Source organism: Anser anser (assembly GCF_964211835.1).
Source record: "Anser anser genome assembly, chromosome: 1".
Taxonomy (NCBI): Eukaryota; Metazoa; Chordata; class Aves; order Anseriformes; family Anatidae; genus Anser; species Anser anser.
The window spans coordinates 166630061-166653154 of record NC_139720.1 but is presented as its reverse complement, the minus strand read 5'-3'; the positions used below and the strand labels follow the sequence as shown (position 1 = coordinate 166653154).

Here is a 23094-nt window from a genome sequence, read left to right as displayed (position 1 = left end):
AACTCATTGGAAAGACTGGAGTAATCATGTTCAGATCTCAAATAGCTGGAAAACTGGTTATTTGTAACAAAGCTGTAAACTCAAGTAGGCAAATATAGATATCTTGGCAAATCATATACACTAGAAATTTCTGGCATTTCTACTCCCAAGTATAGCTGTCTCTAGTCTTTTCTGCTTCTTTCACTGTGATAATTTGTAAATGTAATTACAGTTAAAAAAATAAAAAATAAAATACAGGTAAATATAATTACACCTGCACTTATGTAATATGCGCAAAGAAATACATTCATAGGTATGTTTTAAACTATATAAATATATATAATGTGTTTGTATCATATATCATTACAATATCAATTTGATTTTTTAGTCAACTAAAAAAGAATATGTTAAATTCTCTTGCATAAACTACATGCATACATAAATATCACAGAATCATAGAATGGATGAGGTTGGAAGGGATCTCTGAAGATCATCCAGTCCAACCCCCCTGCTGGGCAGGATCACCTAGAGCACATTGTGCAGGATGGCATCCAGGTGGTTTTGAATATCTCCAAGGAAGGAGACTCCCCAGCCTCTCTGGGCAGTCTGTTCCAGTGCTCTGTCACCCTCACAGCAAAGAAGTGCCCTCTCATATTGAGCCAGAACCTCCTGTGCTTCAGTTTGTGCCCACTGCTTCTTGTTCTGTCGCTGGGCACAACTGAAAAGAGACTGGCTCCGTCCTGTTGACACCGTCCCCTCAGATATTTATACACATTGATGAGGTCTCCCCTCAGTCTTCTCTTTTCCAGGCTAAACAGGCCCAGTTCTTTCCGCCTGTCCTCATATGACAGGTGCTCCAGTTCTCTAATCATCTTAGGCCTCCTCTGAACTCGCTCCAGTAGCTCCATGTCCCTCTTGTACTGGGGAGCCCAGAACTGGACACAATACTCCAGGTGTGGCTTCACCAGGGCCTCAACTATTTATGACATCTTGTGTTTCTTATGAATACTTTTGTCGAAACACCTCAGCTTAAGCATGACCACATGTACAAAGATCCAGTGCTACCAGGCTACCAAATACTAAGCGAGTGGCAAATATTAATGACTTCTCCAGGAACACACATATCCTTGTTCTGTTTTTTTTTTTTTTTTTCCTGAGCATGAAATTCAAGCAAACAAATTTTACAAGAGTATTGGAGTAGGTAGTCCTACAGGAAGTATCTTCATAACCTATGGAGGTTGAAACAGAATACTGATTTGTTGGTTCATTTCACACTGTATTTGCATCTCATATAAAAATAAAAAAAATCCAAAATTTTTGCTAAAAATAACGTTTTTCTCTGTAAGAAAAGGTTAAATGGTTATACAAAATACAAAATTATGAAATACAATTAAATTGCCAACTACTAAAGTAACTAAATTATAAAATGGTTCCATAACAATTTCTCTTTGGAATAATATTATCATAGAATCACAGAATGCTTTGAGTTGGAAGGGACCTAAAAGCTCATCTAGTTCCCACCCCCTGCCATGGGCAGGGACACCTCTTACCAGACCAGGTTGCCCAAAGCCCCATCCAGCCTGGCTTTGAACACTTCCAGGGATGGGGCATCCACAGCTTCTCTGGTCAACCTGTACCAGTGCCTCACCACCCTCATAGTTAAGAATTTCCTCCTAACATTTAATCTAAACCTTCCCTTTTTTGTTTAAAATTGTTCCCCCTTGTTCTATCACTATCTACCTGTGTAAAAATGTCACTCTACATCTTTTTTTCATAAGTTCCCTTTAAGTACTGAAGGGCTGCAATGAGGTTTCCAGAGCCTTTTCTTCTTCAGGCTTAACAACCCCAGCTCTCTCAGCCTGTCTTCACAGAAGTGCTCCAGCACTTTGATCATCCTTGTGGCCCTCCTCTGCACTTGTTCTAATATATCCATGTCCTTCTTGCGCTGGGGGCTCCGGACCTGGATGCAGCACTCCAAGTGGGGCCTCACAAGGGCAGAGCATAGTGGGACAATCACCTCCCTCAGCCTGCTGGACACTCCTCTGTTGTTGCAGCCCAGGATGCAGTTGGCCTTCTGGGCTGCAAGGATGCACTGTTGGCTCATGTTGAGCTTTTCATCCACCAGAACCCCCAAGTCCTTCACTGCACGGCTGTTTTCAATGAGTTCTTCTCCCAGTCTGTACTCTTGACTGGGATTGCCCCGACTCAGATGCAGCACCTTGCACTTGGCCTTGTTGAACCTCATTAGGTTCATGTGTACCCACTTTCCTCAAGCTTGTCCAAGTCTCTTTCGATGGCACGGTCTCCTACAGGAACGTGTAGTAAAACATGAACCACTTCATGGACCAGACCCAGCCACAAGTAGCCAGCTGGACCATCCTGCTCCACCAACACCACCATGCCAACTATACCCTTCTCAGTGGTTAGTATGAACCAATATTTGAAGGACGTAAACTACATGTATCTCCATGTTGCTATGTAAATTCTAGTATGTTTGGAAATCTGACTGATTCTTATCTGCACAGTTAATCCCCTAAATGAAACAACCAGGACTGCAGTAGATAAAACTGTGGATAAGACAGTTAGACAAGGAAATTGTGGCAATGGAGTAAGTTAGCTGTGTTGCAAACACCATGCATTGTTTAAGTATATAAATCTTTGGGATATCAAAAGAAATATGCTAAAAAATGCTTCTTCGTAATAAACATTTGGTTGGTGAAGACTTTGGACCATAGCCTTATTGAGGACCAAAGATGAAGGGAAAAGTGAAGTGGTGATGAGAGCTATTAAATAGAACATTTACTTACAAGGGATCTCATCTCTACAGGTGCTTCTGTTCCAGGCACAGGATACTTGAAGCTATGTGATAAAGGTACTGGGACCAGGAAAAAAGGCAAATCTATACAGATGCAGCAAGTCAGCAACTAAACAGAAGGAAACCTAACTATTTGGATCCAAACAACAATAACCGGAAATATATTTTGGGATGTAGGAATACTGCAAACATAAAAAGTTATATATTTGAACAACCACAGAAAATTTAGATTGATATTGCTTCCACTGCTTTAGGAAAGGTAAAATGAAATGTGTAGGGAATTACAGTCATCATACAGAGGGGTGATGGTTCTCATGAGGCTTATTCCAGTATAGAATGCATGCAAGTCTAAAGTTTCATGCCTTTTTTTCTGTTATGTCCCTAACACAGGAGGATTTCTGACTATATATGGGTGTGTAGAGAAGAGATTGCAACTGGCATTTTGAGCAAAAACAAGCAGAGCAAAGATAGGCATGACTGATTGTTCCAACAAACAGACAATTTTGCAATGCGTATGCAAGTCTGAACTCTCTCCAGTTTTCAACAAGCTGTATAAAGCTATCCTGACCAAGACTTTGACTTTTATTTCTGAAATGCGTACTTGTTTTTTACCTATCAGTTAAATCACTAAATGAGATCCCAGAGAAGAAAAAAAGGTCAGACATCCTTTTTTTTTTTTCTTTAATGAATGAAAATTTTGAATATTTTATTGGTAATTTAATTTGCTTACATTGTCTGAACCTAAGAGGTTCCTATTTCGAGTAACCACAGAAAATGAAATATAAAATTATTTTACACAGCTATACAGAACAATTAAAAAATCCTTTTAACATTATTCCAGTACAAACAACATTCTTTTGCTAAGCCAACTGTGTCATAATCGATTAAGAGCTAGTCAGGACAGTGAAATACCATAGCTCACAGTAGATGCTCTATACCTATTGACTTTTCCATTTGATTCTCTGATGTATACTACCAGTGTATCAATTCAGACAACCAAGACTGAAATCCCCTCTCAACTCAGAGAGAGCTGTATGCAGGCAGAATTCAGAGTGGCAGAAGAAGTAAAATCAAACTACCCTCTGAAGGCCAAAATACAGAGTTGTGTTGTAGTTTCTTCCAAGTTTATTTGTTTTCATGATGTGTCAGCTCTTCAGGCCATTGGGACCAATGACTCTCACACTGTCACACAAGATTGAACTCCTGCAAAGATGCAAGTGCCTCTCTGCAGTTGTTCAGTTACCTGTGACCCTCTATCTGAGGCTGAAATGAGCCTTACACAGGCTGTTTTACACCAACAGCTGATTTTACCCTCTTTCCCTTCCTAACTTTTTACCTCCCTCATCCAAAAAAGAAGACAGTACTTAGCTTTTTATTTTTTATTTTTTATTTTTTATTTTTTATTAAAGGCAGCAAATTTCAGCTCGGTATTTTAAAAAGCTCTTGTGCTCTAATTCTTCTCCAATTGAATGTTAAACTGAAATGAATGTTAAACATTCATTGATTTCAGTGGACATAGGAATAGAGCTGTACTGAGGACTTTATGAAATGCCAGTCTTCATTACTGAAGGTTTAATTTTATTTAGAACACAAATGCATTTGAGCTCTCCTGTGTATTCTTTTCAGTGTATTAAAGAAGAATTTCTGAAAATTTTATTAAAGAAAATATCTTCAGTAAAAATACTGCTTTGAAAAATACTGCAAAAAAAAAACAACAAACCAAAAAGTGTGCTAATATGTATATATTACTCCAAAAAGTGGGCAGCATATATGGTCTTTATTTGCAAAACCTAAATGTCTGACTTAGTAGGACTCATCCTAACAAAGAGTTAGTCCAGGAAAAATGAAAAATATGTTACACACTTGCCAATACAACAGCTATATTTTAAATAAAAAATAACAATAATATACATGTACAATATTGTAATGATATAAAACTTGATGAAAATAACACTGACCAGTATCAAACTTAGGTTTTAACTGATTATCCATTCTTAACAGATGAAATGCATTTCACAGAAATAGCTGCAGGTGTGGTGAAGTGATATTCATGGCTTCCCATGAGAAAGTTATCGTGAAAGTTCAAATAAAAGTATTTTATAAATATAAATGTATTAAAAGTTTTGTTCTTCAAAGGTTCAGCATTATAGCAGTTGGGTGTACGTGCTGCAGAGAAAGACGGTAACAGCAACCTAATGGCAGAAAACATACACACTTGCACGCACACAAACACACACACATGCTCAAATGCATGTGCATACATCCTCAGTTTGTTTTTACAGGCATAGACTCACTAGCTGTTGATGGGGCAACACCAGGGATGGGGTTTACCTCTCCTATTTTCAGTTGTCTGCAAGGTGTAAGCTACCTCAAGTCAGCTGAGATGAACGCCAACCAAGGCAATATCAGCTGAACATTTTAGAAAAACTGTTCTCATCCTGAGTATATTTAAGGCACTTTATGGAAAACAAAAAATTAAAAAAATATATCTGAAGTTAATTACGGCTGGAAAAAAGATAAAAATTACATGTGAAATTTGGAAATTAAAAAAAAATTCCTGAGTTTTGATAAATAATTTTATTATAATAAAATACCATGCCTGTTGAAAACATGTCTTTTTTTTTTTTTTCTTTTTGAAGAACTCATGCCTTAGTGCACAAAATATGTTAATAAGTCTTTGGGGACATCTGCAACAAATTCATAGGAAATGAAAAGCCAAAGAGTGACCTGTCATGTATATACAAAATGTGCATTGCTCCCGGCAATACACATAGTGTTTACTACAGGCATCTTTTTGCTTTCTTATAGGGTCCTGCCCATATTTTAATACCTTATAATTAATCAGGCTTCACTAAACTATTTACAGAAGCAGAAACTAATCACACATCTTCTTAAGCCCATAAATATGGCACTACAGAAGTAGAACATTTTAAAACAGAATCAAGACAAGTGTGCTACATAGTACTGTTCTTTAGAAGTACAGTTTGTGAATTATTTTTCTTTATAAAAATTTAAATCTGTATGAAAACAAATGTTCAAATTCTCCCAATGTTTTGCTTTGTTACATTTTTTTCAACCTGCTGTTTCTGAAGGATTTTGCCCCAGGACAGTATACGGATTGCAAAAACAGTTGTAAGTTATCACAAATGTATCTTGAGAAAGCCATCAGGGCTCCTGAATGCCCATTGTTTACAGAGGATACAATCAATTTGTTTTCAATTAAAAATAACTAGTTTCCAATACTAGCCATTGCTTCTATGGTTTTATTACTCTACATTTTTGCTTTTTTTTTTTTTTTGTCTCCTCTGCTGCCATTAAACACAAATAACATGGAAACTGTGAAATGGACCATACCCAAGTGCTGCCAAATGCACTGAACAAGTGAAGTGGCTACAGAATGGTATTTATAGAGGTCTTGGAAATTCCTTCCAACAACAGTAGGTAAAAACAATCATCAGAGTGAAATGCACTTTCAACTTGACTGCATCCTTTAATGTTTCATTATCTACCTCTATAAAACCCTGATAAAAATTCTACTTTTTTATGTTTAAACTCGCATTACAACATATCTCAGGTTTTATTTTAAAAACAAAACAAAACGATAGTGATGGTGGTTAATTTGCTTTATAAAAGATAATATATTGAGTTATATAATAATACTGGCTTTGATCCAATTAAAGTTACATTATACTGCTTAGTAATTACTGTGACTTCAGTTCCTACAACTGTTACAGTGAATACAAATGACGGTTTAATATACAGGAAGTGGGGATCATTTGGAAGTGCTGATTCAGAAGTATTCAAGTGCTAACAATGACTTTTTATGCTTTTCCTCATGTGCTATAGATTACAGTTTTGTAAATGTCCGTGATTTTGAGAGTTGCACAGATTTCGGGCATTTTTTTTTATGATATTCTTTCAGTTTTGTGAAAACACAAAACTAGAGTTTTCTAAATGTTACCATCTCATTAAAAGTAATTGCCACTTTTACTTAAAAAGGCACCAGCATTAATGTAAGAGAATATACCTTTTATGCCTGTTTTATGAAGAGCTGTACTTGTTACTGGAGCGGAAGTTATCATATCCGTGGTCATTAGCTTTGAACTTTAAACAGGACTGCCTTTCCTCCAGGGACAACAGATCTTTGGATTGGCACCAGCAACACAAACATGACTGTAAAAATAAAAAGAACAAACATTTTGCATCATTTTGTTTTTCACATGTTGCAAGATGCACCAAAACACTGCCCTTCTTTAGTGGTACAGTAGGAAATGGAAAGCATGCACGCTGCCATTTTTGCATTGCAGCATAAGCAAAGAAACAAGGCTATGCTCTGCATTGCTCAAGTGACAACTACCTAGTGGGATACCCCATTAACAACCTGAGTGCTGGACGGCAGGAAGAGAAATGTTTAAAGGCATCTCAAAATGAAATGAGACTTCTTTTTGTCCTTTCTTTGATAATCTTTCTTGTAAAAATTTATACACAGTAATCTATACTTCTGGAGTGAGATGCTGTTTAGTTCATTTTTAGAGGGGAAAAAAAAAGAGAACTCAGTAGGAGAATAGTGAAAAGCTACATATAGTTTACTAGATGCACTTCAGTCCTTTTGCTCATGCTACGGACTAGCTTTGGGTGCTCAAAGTCACGTCAGGTTTCTACCCCAGACTTCTCTCCACACACCCACTTGTTTCCACACTTGGGGCTTCATCTGCTATGTGTTCTTAGACCCAGTGATTCTTTCAGGTTTCCAGCAATATAGACAGGGAAGATGAGACCAACACTAAAGCTTCTGTAACGTGCTGTTGTAATTATGAGGGAGATATCACAGTGCTACTAGATGTAGAGCTGACTGATATCCAACTGAAAGATGCAGCCAGTAAACAAGTTACACAACTAGGCAATAAGCCTAGCAATGGTCAACTGTTAACATTCTTAACAAAAGAAAAATCTAAGAATTTGTGTGTGGTAATGTAAGAACCCTGATACAGTGCCTGAAGACAATGAGGGGCCTCAAAAAAGCTCCAAGTACACTGGTGCTGTTTGGTGCTGCTGGGCACCAACTAGACATTTTCCAAGCAGAAGTGATAGATCAAGGTGGCTGGAAGGCTGTAGGACTGCTGGGAGATGGATTGCAATCCACAGCCTCAAATCCTATACGGAGCCTCAAATTGTATATGGAAAACGAGTGTCCGGGGGCTATTCACTTAAACCAAGTTAAAACTAATAGCAGGTGTGTCTCCTGGTGTTGGAAAGGCACAAGGGAATACTTGTACCCTCTTTGTTACTTAAGTGCCTACTGACTCAAGTGCTCAGCCAGGATGTGGGGAATATGCGGTCAGTGCCCTCCCTGTTGGGTTGCAGGGGATATGGCTACGTGAATCTCTGCAGAGCACACTGAGCCTGCTTTGTCAGGACTCTCGAAGTGGCCACATGCCAGGTCCAGTCAGGAAGTGATGTAGCCTGATGAGCATGGTGCCGGCAAGCTATATTTTATGCTCCTCTCTTTTGCTTTCTCTTTTAGTCCCTATAAAGCTTTAATACCTTTCTACATAGCTTCAGCAGGAGATGAAGGGAATACCTATCATAACTTTAAAGTAAAATTTAATGAACATTTAAAACACTCTGTGTGTTATGGAATGCATTTTACTGCTAACATCGTCTTTTAACCAGAGGTGCAGCTCCCAACAGTTTCTTACCTTAAAGCAGTTTTGGAATCTCTTGCTCACCAAATACAGAGCAATTGGATTGATGCAGGAGTTCAGTGAAGCCATGTTAATGCCAATGTAATCCATCACAAGAAAAAAGCTGTGTGGAAATTAAAGTAAGTGAGACTCTTCACATTTTCTCTGAAAATGCTTAGTGGAGGTTTACAGTTATGAAAACTGGATTCAGCTTTACTCAACCAAGATGATCTATTAAATGTAGGAGTAAATGGACCTCTATCAATAGAATTAACTTATGGAGGTGACAACTGCGCAAAATAATAAGGTTTGAATCAGTATTCAGAATCAGTATTCAGAAGTATCAGTATTTCAGAAGATCTAATCATCATAACTTGTGAGAGGAAATATTCATGAGGTTTTCTTCACAGTTTTAATCCTAGCTGTTCAGCTGAAAGGGAAAATGGGGACAGAATCTCCCCCCTCCATCCACATAATGCCACAGGATGGAACGTCCGTCCCAAAAGGGATGAGGAAGAAGACCGGGCAAACAGGACAGAAGCCCTCTGTTCGTGGTCTTCCTCATAATTTCCCAAGTCTGCTACCAGAGTGAAACCAGAATGTACTGGATGAGAAAGCAGAGACAACTTCAGGCATACAGAACAAGTTAGTTCATTAGGAAATCCAGGTATGCTTATGGAGCATGCCAGCAGCACATAGGTATTTTCTGTTTATAGTCTTACCTTAAAAGTTCACATCTATTTGGGTCCTTTTGATCATAAATAGTGAGTTTCAATATTCTGCTTAAGTGAAGTGGGAGCCAACACAAAGCAAAAACAAGTACCAGGCAGAATACAGTTTTGGCCACCTCACGTCTCTGAAAATGAAAATTGGAAAGAACATCATTACAGTTTCTGTCTCTCTCTTGATTGTTGTTGTCTTCCAATATCCAAATGTTTAATAAACAAAATAAAAACCCTATCATAATAGGAGTTAAGAGAACATCAGAGTAACTTATTTTCTTTGAATATGTACTTAATCTTTTCTATTGTTTTAGATGTCTTCCACCAATTCTCTGTATCTCTAATTTACAGAAGTATGAGTAATAATATGAAAAATCACAAACACAAAAACAGTCGTTTAAATTAAAATGAGGAAGATAGTCATCTGCCTAATCACTTTCAAATGACAGCTTGTTTACAATTGCATTTTCTTGTGCTTTGATCTCAGGCCTTACTTTAAAGGTTCCAAGAGATGTAAATTACAGCTTTATCAAGGTAAGATGATTACACTTATTTACACTACCATTGCAAATTAGCATGCAAACTAAAAGGCTATTAGAAAAGCAAGAATCACATATATATGTACTAATGTAGTTTAATTCTGCCTTAGTAGAATTAAATTCATGACATTTGATGTTTCCCTCTGGTGCACTACTAACTTGGAATGTATTTTGGAATGTGTTTTGTTCTGATACACCGCTAACCTCACTACAGTTTGGCATGAAATTAATTCAAAATAATTAACAACTTTACAGCACCGGTTTCTATATTACAGTATGATCTTAGTTTTAATTACAAAATACCCAGCTCTCATTATTATAAAGAAATAAAACCTATAAAGTCTGAAGGATTAACACCAAATGAAAAAAAGTGTCTTGTGACTGTCAGTAAATGTCTTAGATTTCTGATGGCTCTGATATATATGCAAGTTCATTGGCACCACTGCTAGGGAAGTACTTCTTAGCAGTGATCTTGAAGTTTTCATAAAATAACAAGAGAATGATGTGGCAGTAGAGGCAGTAAAGGTATTACGGTCAGCAAAGTTGTCAAGGATACATTTTTACCTGTTTTAAGTGATCATTTAAAGCAATCTGCATCCCACTTTTCTTTCGTAACATCTCACAGGTCATGAGAGTATAGAAAAGTGCTGTGATAGCCAGTGGCAAACAGAAGTAAAAGCTGAACAACCACCAGTCTTTAGCTTGCTTGTAAAACTAGAAGGGAAAAACAGAACAAAACAAAACAACACAACAGCAAAAAAGTATTGTTAGGAGTTGAATGTTGACCATTTTGAAAAGTGTACTATAACTAATTGGTTGGTCTGTCTCTGAAAAGCATCCATACATTACAGATGAAATGTCCCACACCCACAAGAAGACAGTTTTCTGAATGTTCTTCTTTTAACCAACATATTTCAGAAATTCGCCTGAATTTCATTTGAACATTATGTTCAAGTAAGTTTTGTATACGTTTGTGAACACTGCAATCCACAGATCATTGGGAAGATTGAAGGAACTGTTCTAGAGAGCTGTGGTACAAATTTCAGTGTCTTACCATCATAAAGGATGTTTTTTGTGTGGGGTGAAGTAGGCAGATTCTGAGATCCTTTCCTCTGTATTCCATTGTAATCATGTCAAATGCAATAGCTTCTGGAACAGCTAATACCACCGATATAACCCAGATCAGTACAATTTCAACAGCAGTCCACTTTGGCACTCCAATTCCTTTAATTCGACTCCAAGAAGCTACTGCTCGGTACCTGAAGCAACAGCATGCATTTGCAGATTAGAAGTGTGTGTGTATATATATATGTGTGTGTGTGTATAAAGCCATCTGGTGTAACTGGCTTAAATTCAACTTATTAGTATTACATCAGCTGACTGGAGAAGAGCATTTAAGCCAATGCTCTTATTTAAAAGAAATTATAGAGTTTGATGAAAAAACAGTCTCACCTGTCTATACTGAGGGCACACAAACTCAACACTGTGATGCCCACTGATGCCTTTTGAATGAAGGGCACTAATTTACACATTTCAACACCAAAGGGCCAGTCCTCTGCAAGTAGCTGTGAAAAGAGAACAGAGATTAGAATGGAACTTTTTTTTTTTTTTTAAATAACTCACAAAGCTGCAAAATACTCTTGTTTTTCTTTTCCAGCTTGTAAAAATTAAGTCAATTAGAGCCATTTTACAAAGTAGTCTCCAAGGTACATGTCCTAAAAACAGGACAGTAGCAACGCAGACAATCCCCGTCTGGGCAAGAATAAGCATAAAATCTTAGTCCTGACTTTTCAAGCCGTACAATTCCACTCATTTTGCTTCCAGCTTCACCAACTCAGTGTTTATGGTGAAAAATGACTGAGAAGTGGGGATTTCCCTCTCCTTTGGGAAGAGTGTTCATGGCTTCTTAAATGTTGCAAGTAACTCTCCATTTACTAGAAAAAGAGAAAGTGACTCGAGGTTCATCAGAACAGAGGCAAAGGCTACAACTGCACAACTGGGGTGGTGTTTAATTGAAGCTTGATGTCGAGGCTCCCTCAACTGAGAAGTTAAGCAACACCGGAGGGCAACGCATCTCAGTTTTTAGCTGACCATCCAATGATGAAAGGCGGGTCCTTCCTGTGGGACTTCTTCCTTCCACTCGACACTCAAGGATCCTAACCAACTAATTTGAAGTAAATATTTCACAGCAGATTAAGATAGACCAGACAAATCCTGCATTGAAAATCTTTATTGACCACTTTTCCAATGACCTGTATTACAATACCAAAAGAGCTAGCTGCATATACCTGTATCTGCTATAGAAGAAAGAAAACAGGACAATGCTTTTCAGGCTGAATTAATTTTAGGTTGGATTTAGGTTGGCAGTTTGGGTCTTACACTTTCATGGAAATCTTCCATCACATCCCTAGTGGTACACTATAGCTAACTTAGAGAACAAGATTTACTGGACACAGAAAGCACTTTCCTTGTGGCTGACACTATGAACTGTTTGCCTGTAGCTGCATTTTAGAAATATTTAATCTTTGTACTGCTGCAAGCTGCTCTAATGGCTCAAATACGTCACAGCAGCAGCCAAATCTTCCAATTCATCATAAAAACAAGGCTCTCCAGAATAGAGATTATGCCAAGAAATACCGCAATTGTTATATATAAAAGTAAACCTTCTGAGTTTCTGTAATTGGTTACATTATCTAAGCTCATCTCTATGGATCTGTTTTTCGTAACTTTCTTCAATTGGGGCCTCTTGGATCTACTGTGGATAGAGGAGTTCAGAGTATAAAAGGAGAGGAAAGAACAATGGCAATTGCCAAAAAAAAAAAAAAGGATTACAAAGTCTTTCCTTCATCTCAGATCTCCTCAATCATCTTTTTAAAGAGGAATGTAAGAAAAGAAATGGATCACCATATAGTTAGATTCTGCTGAGGTCCAAAATGATTGAAGATAGCCACAGAATTGCCTGCTCATGTTGGTTTGGTTAAGCAAAGCCCTCAAGAACGTGTATATGTGCATCTAGAGATAAGCAGTTACATGGGCCAAGATGGACAATTTTTCAAAAACCCTAATATAATTTAAGTATAATTTTCTTTTAACACAAAGGAAGTTAAGTACATTTCACGAGCATGTGCTTTTAGAAATCCCTATGAAGTGCCCACCAGTATTTTCAAGTACCACAATGCCTTCAAAACTCTGCTTTAGTCCTATGCTGAAATGGGATCTTTGAAAGAGCAGCAGTAGGAAAATTGTAACATAAACCCGCTTTGATCTATTTCTACAATGATCTACTTAAGTAAGATGAAGAGCGTAATGCTTCTGCAGAAATGAAGCAGAAAAATAAATTCTAAGGATTTATGTTTCTTGAGAGTTTCATGGAAAGCAATAAAGCAGAGGAACTAGGGAGGAGGCTGTAAGGACTGTACAGTATGTTTTGCTTATGCGATGTGGGAAAATAACTCAGACTGTAATTAAAGTATTTTCAGTAAAGCCTCTCCCTAAGACTTCTTTTTAATTGCTGTAAGGAGGTGATAGTAACAAACTGCTGTTAAGATTGCAAGTGAAAAATCACAGGTTTTCTAAATATACACTCTACAGAATCAAATGACACCTGGAATAATTTATAAATAACAGGCAGTGAACATCCAGCTTACCACACACCAAGTTGCTATAGAAATCAAGATCTTAGTAGCAAGTACATTGTATACTTGTTTATAATATCTATTGTATATTGTACATTTGTATATATTAAGCCAGAACTGATACATTAAAAAAAAAAGCATTTTAAAATTGAAGTATTTTGCTCTTCACCAAACTAAAATCCCAGAACATTGATCCAGTTTTTGTTAACAGATCCTATGAAGAATTTTAGCTACGACTAGCTGGTGTCTGTACAAGACACTCCCTTGTCTCTCTTCACTAAAATCACAATAATTTAGCCACACATGAGACTTCCCAGAACTAAAGCTTATCTCTCAGGTGCAGACAGTCACACCTGTGCTACAAGCTGCCTGGATTTAAGCCAGCTGTAGTTTGGGAGCCATATGGCTGGATTGTAATTGGGCTGCACATGAGTGGATGTGCTCTACTGAGAGAAAAGGTGCATTAGTTTGGGTTTAGCATCACGTCAAAATATTACTTTCATTCAGCCAGCTTTTAAATCAGGAGCAGAATGGACACACAGCTGTCTGCATTGGATTGGAAAAACATGTCCTTTATCTCTTGCAGCTGATGTATTATGAAATTTGAGCATTTTAATGCATGAGTCACAAATTTCTCTACCATGGTATTGCAAGTGGCTAATGATATGCTTTGCAGCAAAAGCTTGAAAACATAGATAGTAAAATAAAAGCAGAATATTTTAATTGCTGAACTATGCTTCCGTTCGTCTGTACTCTGTATTGCCATCTCCTCAAAACAGTGCCTTATGGTACCATGAAAATCCTTTATAAAGTATTCAATAAAAATTCATTGCAAAGTGTTTGTGGACAAGAACAACTGATTATTCTTACTGAAGTACAGGTATGGCCTAATAAAATTTCATATGGGTAGAATTATTTTCTTATTATTCATAACAGGGTATCTGTACAAAGAGACTGCCGTTTTACAAATGACAAATGACTTTGAGTCATGAGATACTGCCAAATGGCAGGAAAGAGGAAAAATAATGTTGCGTTTTCAGAAGTAAAATGCCAAGTCTACCACTGGCTGTATTCCGAGTGACCTTTTCCAGTATTTTATTGTCATTTGTTTTACATGAGTGAAGTTTTAGCTGCTAAGGCACAGAAATGTGTTGAAAATTAAATTAAATAGAGTAAATGGAAAGAAAACACATTGAAGAATGATGTGAATTCATACTGAAATGAACTAATTCTATTGTGATAGCACTGTTTCTACACCTGACACACTCCTAGCAATCTCCTTCTCAGACTAGGCATGGATCTGAGCATGAGCTGATGTGAAAGCTTCACAGCAATGAAAGTAGCCCCAAGAGATATTGTGACTCAGAGACACACCTGTGAATTACAATTCCTGCCCTGCTTCCTCTTGGTTGTGTAGGAAGACAGGGCTGTTAGCAGTCTGCTGCTGGAATATGCTAGCACGTGAGGACGATATGCTGCTCCTGATGGCTCAGCTGCTGTGGCCACCAGCCACCAGAGATGCCACGGCTCCAACCCACTGTTGTTGACTTTCCACAGTCAGACATGAAGAAGGAGCAAGGCGTGCACTTATTTATGTCTGTGTCCTAGTTCCAAGCAATGAATGCACATGAAAATGCAAAGCAGGAACTCTTACTTCCTCCTAGCTCTGCATTCACAGTAAGTCTAGTTCACAATGATAGGACTTGATTTTCATATTTATCAACTGCAGAGTTACATGAGAAATCAGACATACAATTGTACACCTAATTCATAAGCAACATTTCTTTCAATATATTTGTGAAATGCCTGGCAGATAAAGGATTTTTCAGTATTTCACAGGAGCAAGCTTTCTCAAAAATGAGTTTGCCCAGGAAATTAAGCTTACGGTCAGGGCTGAGTCAGACATTGCAATACTTGGTAATGTTTAACAATAATTAGGACTTATTCATATGTCAGGGTGGGATTCTCTCTTTAGATAAGAAAATTTATTTCTCTTTCTCTAGCTAAGCTAAGAATATTTTACTGATCTATCCAATAAGCAGTGTACATCTTAACATGAGGCACATAATTATTGTCTTTTTCATGTGTCTTTATGAATAACTTTTGCTTGCAAACTTTTTTTTTAATACTGCATTAAGATGAAGCAATATCATACATTCATCTTGAAAATGACAGAAACCTTATCCTGTCTTCTCAAAGTCAAAAGTTTCTGCAGTCTCATAAACCCAGTAAAAGAACTGAATCAAAAGCAACAATAAAGAAAACTGAGCTGTGCTGCTGTCAGATAGGGAAGCATAAACACAGGGCTGAAGCTAAGTAAGTAATTAACAGAAAATGAAATCTTGTTTTGAAATTTGTCACATGCATCTTTGAGTGAACGTATAAATAACAAATGTATATGTAATGAAAAAATTACTCTAAATTTACAAATCTATGTTGATGTTGTCTAATGTATTCTGATTTGTAGATCTGTCATGAAAACTGTTTGCATATACTTTCAATGTACGGGCATTTCTACTACTCCATATATGGGACTTCAGCACAGACTGTTCCTATTTAACTACAGAACAAAGTTACCCACTATTGTCTGTAGAGTGAGTGTAGGCAGGTTCCTCCACTGGACAATTCAGGTATTTGCCAAGGGCATTCGCTGATCATGATCTTAGGCCAACTAAACATCCTACTTTATATGGTCAGAGATTAATAAACTTTGAGTAAGAAATTCTAAGATGAACTTTGAAAGACCCCAAGTAAATGGTTCAGATGTTGAACAAAAGGAAATAGTGCACATTTCCCCCGTTAAAAATGGTTATATTCTTTAACACCAGAAGGACAGGTGGCAAGCTGTTGTAATAGAACAGAAACAATGTTCTCTGAAGACACGCAGTTTTACTTTTTGGGGGAAATTAGGAAAAGATTGGCCTTATCGTGATGGAGGCAACCTTGACTTATGCCCTGTAGGTACTTGCATTGTAAGAGTTATATCATCACAAAGACATTTCCATGGAAACCCTGCCTTTTTTAGAACACAGCTGGATTAACAAGGGGGCTGATTTGAGTCTTCATGTGATATGCAGTCCCTAATCTGTTTCTTTCTTATCTTACCAACGCTTGACAATGCTATATAATGTTAACTATTTTTATGTAATCCCTAAAATGTATTATAGAAAAAAATAAATCATTGCCTCCAAAGCTGACTTTGCCCTTTGATCACTGGCTTGGATAAAGACCAGTTTTTGTTCCTTCTCTGACATTCATTTTTTCTACTCTTGCACTATACTCTGAGATAAAGCAACCTGTCACAGTATTTCCAGGTAGACATTCCTCATTCATTTGTGTCATAGCAAATTGATAGCTGAAGTTCAGAAAGCCATACAAAAGTGTGCAGAGGATATGTTCTTTACCCCGCTGAATATCTATTGGAACATGACAATAAATTGAATTTAATATATGAGGATGAGTATTATAAAACAAGAAAAAGAGAGATATCTTTATGTCAGAAGAGAGAGCAGGGTATTATTTTATTTACAGCTTTTAAAATTATATGTTCCTATATTATTACAGATATATACATGAGAAGCAGAGATAATAGAAACCATAGAAATCATAGAATACCCTGAGATGGAAGAGAACCACAAGGACCATTGAGTCCAACTCCTGGCTGCACACAGGACTACCCAAATGTTGTGGAACTACATTAAGTCTGGGGTTTTCAATCTTGATGTTGTTTTGGTATCTGACACATGAGAGCTATCACCTTTAACAGTTTGAGAAACTGAGTGTAAGCCTAATAGGAACTGCAGAGAAATCAGAAGGACAAATGGCCACTGCTTCCCACCTTCCATAGATTAAGAGAAGGACATAAAAGGCTTGCTGACCACTGGAATACAGTATTTCCTACTGTACCCTTCTGCGCCTTACATTCACACCTTAAACAACTCAGATTGACAAAGACACAGTGAAGGAGCTGATCTAGGCATAAGAGCACCTTATGCTTTACACTTCTGCTACAACTATCAGGAATTTGGCAAAGCATTTTGTTGCACGCTGAAGAATGATTGCCTTGGGCTTTTCTCTACTTCACATTCTGCAGTTCTGGGGGTACAGCCAAAGCCAGCTTGTTTACCAGGACCCTGAAAGCTGAAAAGGTCTCCCACGTTCAGCTTGCCAGGACGCAACGCTCCACTTTACCTAATTTTGTACCCTGTTTGCTGATTGTGTGAAGGATTCCAACGCTTCACATTTTCTACAGAATGTATTTACCAAATTTATCAGTGGCAATGGACTAATTAGCATGTTATACATCAGACTGCATTTATCTCACAATATACGTAACATCTGGTTTTCTTCAGATACCCTCAAATGAGTGATCTAAATGTTCATTCGTGTATTTTTTCAGCTACTTACTCGCTTAACTTAAATACTCACAGGGGACATCTTTTGCAGTTATCACATTTAATAGCTAATAAAAATGTTCCTAGAGTGAATTCTGAGTTCTCTCTTATGGATCTGTCTGGGAAGTGTTTACAGGCACTTTCATACTTTCTACAACACGAGTTGTTGAGTAAGCCGATAGCATTTTTTTAACAGAACAAATTCTTTCACACTTTTTCATGTAGCTGTCTAACTGAGGATCTGGTAGCAATTCTGAACATCTGTTTCATTCATTTTGAAATTGTTTCAAATTGCAAGTTACAACTGTTAAGTATACTTGATTTACAAACGAAGGCCTCCCTAGCCTTTGTTTTTCCCACACAGCTGGGTGATTACAGCCAGCGTGTGTTTGCTTTGCAATATTGCCCCTCATAAGATTGCTTTCTGGGTGGAATTAAATGTATGCAGAATTGATTAAAAAAAAAAAAAAAGTTACCACCTTCAATTGCATTCAATTCTTAATTTTGACTAAACAAACAATATTTAAAGGCTGATTTTAATTACATTTATTCAAAAGTCCTGTTTTAAACCAGACGCAAGTATTTCACTCACTATTCCAATCAATAAATTAATTCTGTTACGGGCCTTTCATTAAGATGCAGTGCAGCGTTCAGCACCTGAGAACTATTGCACTGCTCCTAACATTCTCCTCCTAACACGATAAAAATCCTGGACTTGCAGCTGGTATAATATTTATCAGCTTGCAGTCTGACCTTTTATTCCTCCCACTCCAACCTACTCACGGTGATATACTTGATGACATTCAATCAAGATAAGGACCGCGGCATATTACTACATTTTATCATTAATTTAATTTTAAAATAGTGTCACTGAGATTGCAAAGTGTTCTACGGAGCAACTGCTATTCATGTACTCTTTTTGCATTTTTTTTGAGAAGGAAAAAAATGTTTAATATATTTTAGAAAAATACTTTTTCAAAACAGTTTAAGTATTTTGTTTCATAAATTCCAGTCTCACACACCTCTCACAAGAACTATGACAAATAGTTCTGCATGGAAATAACATGGAAAATACTGATACTACAAAATGAAGAACTCTCATGTAATCCAAATTATCCAGCTCAGGAGTTTAACACTGACACGATGAGTTCTGAATTCCCTGCTTTGTAATACTTCAATACTTAAAAGGATAGATATACAGTATTTTCCCACTTCAGCAGCTTCTGTGAATAATCACTACAGATACAAAAGACTAAACTCAAAACCTGCACTTTCAATGTTTTGTTGTTTTTTTTTTTCCCCGAAAGATAAAAGTAACAAAGCCCAGAGCTTAAAACCACACATATAAGAAGCAATAGATCAAGGCGCACTTTATGCAATAACTAACATGCACTCAGGGACCTGGCCTGCAAATTTTTATGGCAGAAGGTGTCTTGGTATTCCAGCATCCCTCCCAGAAATGCTCATCCTGACTAGAGGCTGGATTCACATGCACAAGGAATTCATAAGGACACAAGGACTGCTCAAGCTGAGTAGAGATGAGACTGAGATAATACTCTTGTAGCAAGTCTTATCACGTTCAGGAGTAGGCGTGCAAGAGCAGCAGGTATGGCTCCCTCCCTCAGCTGCTCGTGCTGCAACACTGGGGAAAGGGTTCACAGCTCAGGAGAGCATCACACCTCCCAACCACTGCATATATCAAAGAATGTCCGAAAGCCCCCGTGCCACCAGCGACTATGTGGGCCCACATGAAGTACACGACTGACCCTGCCCCAGCTGAATAGATGGGGCTGAGCAGCACCCACAGATGCAGAAGGAGCCGGCCTTCAGTGCCTCCCCTCCATTCCTCGGGGAAAGGAGAGGCGATGGTCCCACTCCACTGAGCATCAACCTACTCCGTGTAGGTCCGTTTTCCCTGGGATGAAGCATCTGCTCCCAGGTGGCTTTCGGAGCCTGGCCACCAGTGGTGCGGACCTCTGTCCCATTTCCAGCTGGCAGGGCAGGGATCAGGGCAGAGGGAGGACATCCGACCTGCTCACCCCCCTCTGAGATTTTTGGCCGAGGGACAAGCTGCCGGGTGCAGGCACCCCCGAGCCCGCTGCCGGGCCCTCCCCATCCCCAACTCACCTTGTAGACGTTGATGGGGATGTCGATGATGATGTGCAGCAGGTCGCCCAGGGCCAGGCTGGCGATGAGGATGTTGGGGCCGTTTCTCATGCACTTGTTCTTGTAGATGATCCGCAGCAGCGTGGAGTTGCCGATGATGCCCAGGACGAAGACCAGGCAGGACACCACCGTGTTGATGTACTTAAAAGTCTCCTTGATCTCCGTCTGCCCCGTGCACATGGGGGGCGAGGCCGAGCGGGGCCGCCCGCCGCCCACCCCTCCAAAGCCCTTGGGCAGCGCGGCTGCCCGGGAGGCGTTGGGCGGCGTGGGGGGCCCGGCCGTCGGGGGGGCGGCCTCGGCGGCCCCCGGAGGGCCCTGCAGGCCGGGACCCGGGGGTCTCAGGGCTCCGTTGCCCTCGGCGGCGTCGGCGGGGCGGCAGCCGAGCAGCAGCAGCAGCAGGAGGGCGGCGGGCATGGCGCGGCGCGGCCGGACCCCGGTCGGGCTGTCAGCTCCGACCTGCGCGGAGGAGAGAGGGGACGGGGGGTGAGCTCCGGAGAAGGGGAGATAAGATGGGGGTGGGGGTGGGGGTGGTCGCCTCCGTGTGTGCCTTCCCCGGGGGGCGCCGCCGCCCAGCACCGGAGCGGAGGCTGGGGCGGGGAAGCCCCGTGGCGGGGGGGGGGGGGAGATCCCGCTGCGTACCCCCTCCGCTCCTCACCCCCGAGCCTCGCCGAGCCTCGCCGCCTGAGCCTCGCCGAACCTCCCTCCCCGCCCGCCGCCTGCGGGACTGCGGCTGCCAAGCGAGGGAAACGCGCTCCGCCGGTTGCTCCCCGCCCCAGCCGGCTGCCACCGCGATGGGCGCCCCGGGCCGCGGCCGGAGGGAGGGAGGGAGGGAAGGAAGGAAGAAGGGAGCGAGGGAGGGAATGAAGGAGGGTCGGGATCCTGCGGAGAGACCCCGGCAGCTGTCAGCGGCGCGGCCAAACCCGCCGCCTAAAGCCGAGCCGGCCCCCCCCCTTTTCTAAAACATTGGCCCGCAGCTGGCCCATCCGTCACGGACAGACCCCACCCGCGCCCTCCGCCCACCCGCGCCTCCCCTCCGCCTCCCCGCACCCCCTTCCCACCCCCTTTATCCCCCACCCCACAGCCCCCGGGGCTCGGTCCCGACCCCCGCGATGCCGCCGGGGGGGTTCCGAGTGCTGCCAGGGCTGGGGGCGCCCCTCACGCCGCCCCCCCGGTCGAAGGGCTCCCTACCTCGGTACCCCGCCGCCGCCGTCGCTTCTCGGAGCCCGTCCTTCTCGTCCTGGGGCAGGTCGAGCGTGTCAGCCTCAGTGAGAAGTCCTTTGGGGGGGGTTTTAAAGCAACTGGCGAGTCAACGCGGTTGTTAAAGGAGATTTTGGCACTGCCAGGGGACGCCTGCGGGGACGAAGAGGTGTTTGCCCTGCTGTCCTCCCCGAGACCCCCGTGTCTGCGTGTTATTCCCGCCTGCAGACAAGCCCCCAGCACATCCAGGGCTGTAGGAGCTGCTTGTAGAAGGCGGAGACTTCGGTGAGTTTGGTGCCACGATGTAAATCACTTCACAAGCTGGGGTACTTCGTATACTGCCCTTAGATAAGCCGTAGTGTTTTGTCCGTCACGAGCTAGTAGTAATCCAGCTTGGTTATCTCGTTGTTGCTTTGGGCAGCCTGAGCAATGCATCTGATCTCAGCCAGCTCGTTCCAGTTATTGAGCCCTTCAGTGAAGCGTAAGGAAAGGAGCAGAGAGATTTGTGCGGGCTCTTGTGGAGAGTGAGAACTGCCTCTGAAGGCTGGAAACAACTGCACATCTAACTAAAATAGATTTAAAGATGTTTCCCAGCATATCTGTGAACAAGTTCCCTGATCTTTTCATGCTGGAAGCTAAATCATATGCAGAACATGAATGTGTAAACACTTCATTACAGAGTGACCCACTCACCTGCATTATTGACATGCCCAGAGGGGAAAACACCAAAACCCAATTGTTTCTTTTAAACTTCTCACTAAATGTTGGTCTGATCTCTCTCATCTTCCCAGCATCTCCTGATAACACCTTCTCGAGCCACTGTGGCAGACAGCCTTTTCCCTTCCTCATTTAACTCAATTTTCACATATCCATCTTTGTTGGATATGAAGCATCTTTCCCATTTAATCACTCTTGACTCATTTCCTAATTTAGCTGGCACATTCATTTTTCCTCCCTGTTTTGTATTTGTGAAATGAAGGCACCAGACACACTTCTCAACTGCATGAGTGTAGCTGGAGGTTGATTGTACTCCAGCTGGAAAAGTGATCTTTTCAGGCTTTTTCAGATTATGTATTGCAGTAGGATACATTTTGCAGTGCTGGCTGATTCTGCTCTGGATGACACAAGTGTGAAATTGAATTAACCCTACAGAATCCCGAGACCTGTGGACTTAAAGTCAATTTTCACTTCTACATTTTCTTCATTTCCTGTTCTGCAGTCTGTGTTTGCAGCACCGATTTTTACTAGAAACTCTTGCCAATTAAAATAGAATTAACTTTTATCTGGTCATGCCTGTTAACAAGCTTATATAACATGCAAGGTTATAGGTCTTGAAACATCCTGTGCTGACCCTGACCATCACGAAATAGATTGCGACTACACTGAAATATGCTTGCCAACATTTTTGTTAGCTCAGTTCCATTAGATATGTTTGCTACTGTTTGGTAGCACTTATTTCAGCATCAGAATTATTAGTAATAGCAATTTAACTTCAGAAAATGTTAGTAATACCATTAGTCCATACAGAACTCTGGACAACTGCTGATACTTGAAGCAGAATTACTTTGTGGTATTGCACAAAAAAGAATCTAACCTCTTTCTGACGGCCAGCAGTTTGCCTGGACCACCTTTTTTTTTTTCTTTTTTTTTTTTTTTCTTTCCTGATTACTGTTAGATGTGGTGAACAATCAATAATGAAGATTGACCATTCATCAGAACTGAAGGGATAGTCAAGGAAATAAAATTGTCTAAGTTGCTACTTTTTTTTTTTTCTCTACTCTGTCTTTTCATAGTTCGGAATACTTGAGAAATTAAAAAGAGTATACGCTATGATCCAAGTCTCCTTTAATTAGTGAAAAAGTAATGCTGCTTGTATATCTTTTTTTTTTTTTTTTTTTTTTTTTCTGTGTGTGTGTGTCCCAGAAAACAGAAATACTCCTGGTCCTTCGGAAAGTTCATTTTT

General features: G+C 40.2%; 2 protein-coding genes across 3 annotated transcripts in view; one reads left to right on the top strand and one right to left on the bottom strand.

The window, feature by feature from the left end:
• Positions 1 to 6070: 6070 nt before the first annotated feature.
• On the bottom strand, positions 6071 to 21255 carry EDNRB (endothelin receptor type B). 2 transcript variants are annotated; one of them, XM_083820563.1, is made up of 8 exons: positions 21123 to 21255; positions 19896 to 20390; positions 11192 to 11304; positions 10794 to 10998; positions 10304 to 10453; positions 9201 to 9334; positions 8494 to 8602; positions 6071 to 6967 (listed from the first exon to the last, which is right to left on the bottom strand). In XM_083820563.1, the coding sequence occupies exons 2-8, from the start codon at positions 20346 to 20348 to the stop codon at positions 6836 to 6838; spliced, it is 1296 nt and encodes a 431-aa protein (XP_083676689.1). In that variant the 5' UTR covers positions 20349 to 20390; positions 21123 to 21255; the 3' UTR covers positions 6071 to 6835. The 2 variants fall into 2 exon arrangements, with proteins under 2 accessions (XP_083676689.1, XP_083676688.1); XM_083820562.1 differs by lacking the exon at positions 21123 to 21255 and adding an exon at positions 20590 to 20916.
• Positions 20347 to 23094, top strand: part of LOC310904101 (uncharacterized protein) — a gene marked incomplete at its 5' end in the record, with an annotated part of 109253 nt that continues 106505 nt past the window's right edge. The window contains 2 exons of the mRNA XM_083848342.1: positions 20347 to 20417; positions 20931 to 21416. Of these exons, the coding sequence (XP_083704468.1) occupies positions 20347 to 20417; positions 20931 to 21416 (557 nt within the window). The remainder of the gene's footprint in view (positions 20418 to 20930; positions 21417 to 23094) is intronic.

Bases quoted from the DNA above. Each gene is read 5' to 3' on its own strand.
- EDNRB (XM_083820563.1), bottom strand. From the start codon at position 20,348: ATGCCCGCCGCCCTCCTGCTGCTGCTGCTGCTCGGCTGCCGCCCCGCC. The intron at 11,305-19,895 runs GTGAGTTGGGGA...CTCTTTTCACAG, and splicing joins TCCCCATCAACGTCTACAAG to CTACTTGCAGAGGACTGGCC. The intron at 9,335-10,303 runs GTAAAAATGTAT...TTTCATTTTCAG, and splicing joins TAAATGATCACTTAAAACAG to AGACGTGAGGTGGCCAAAAC.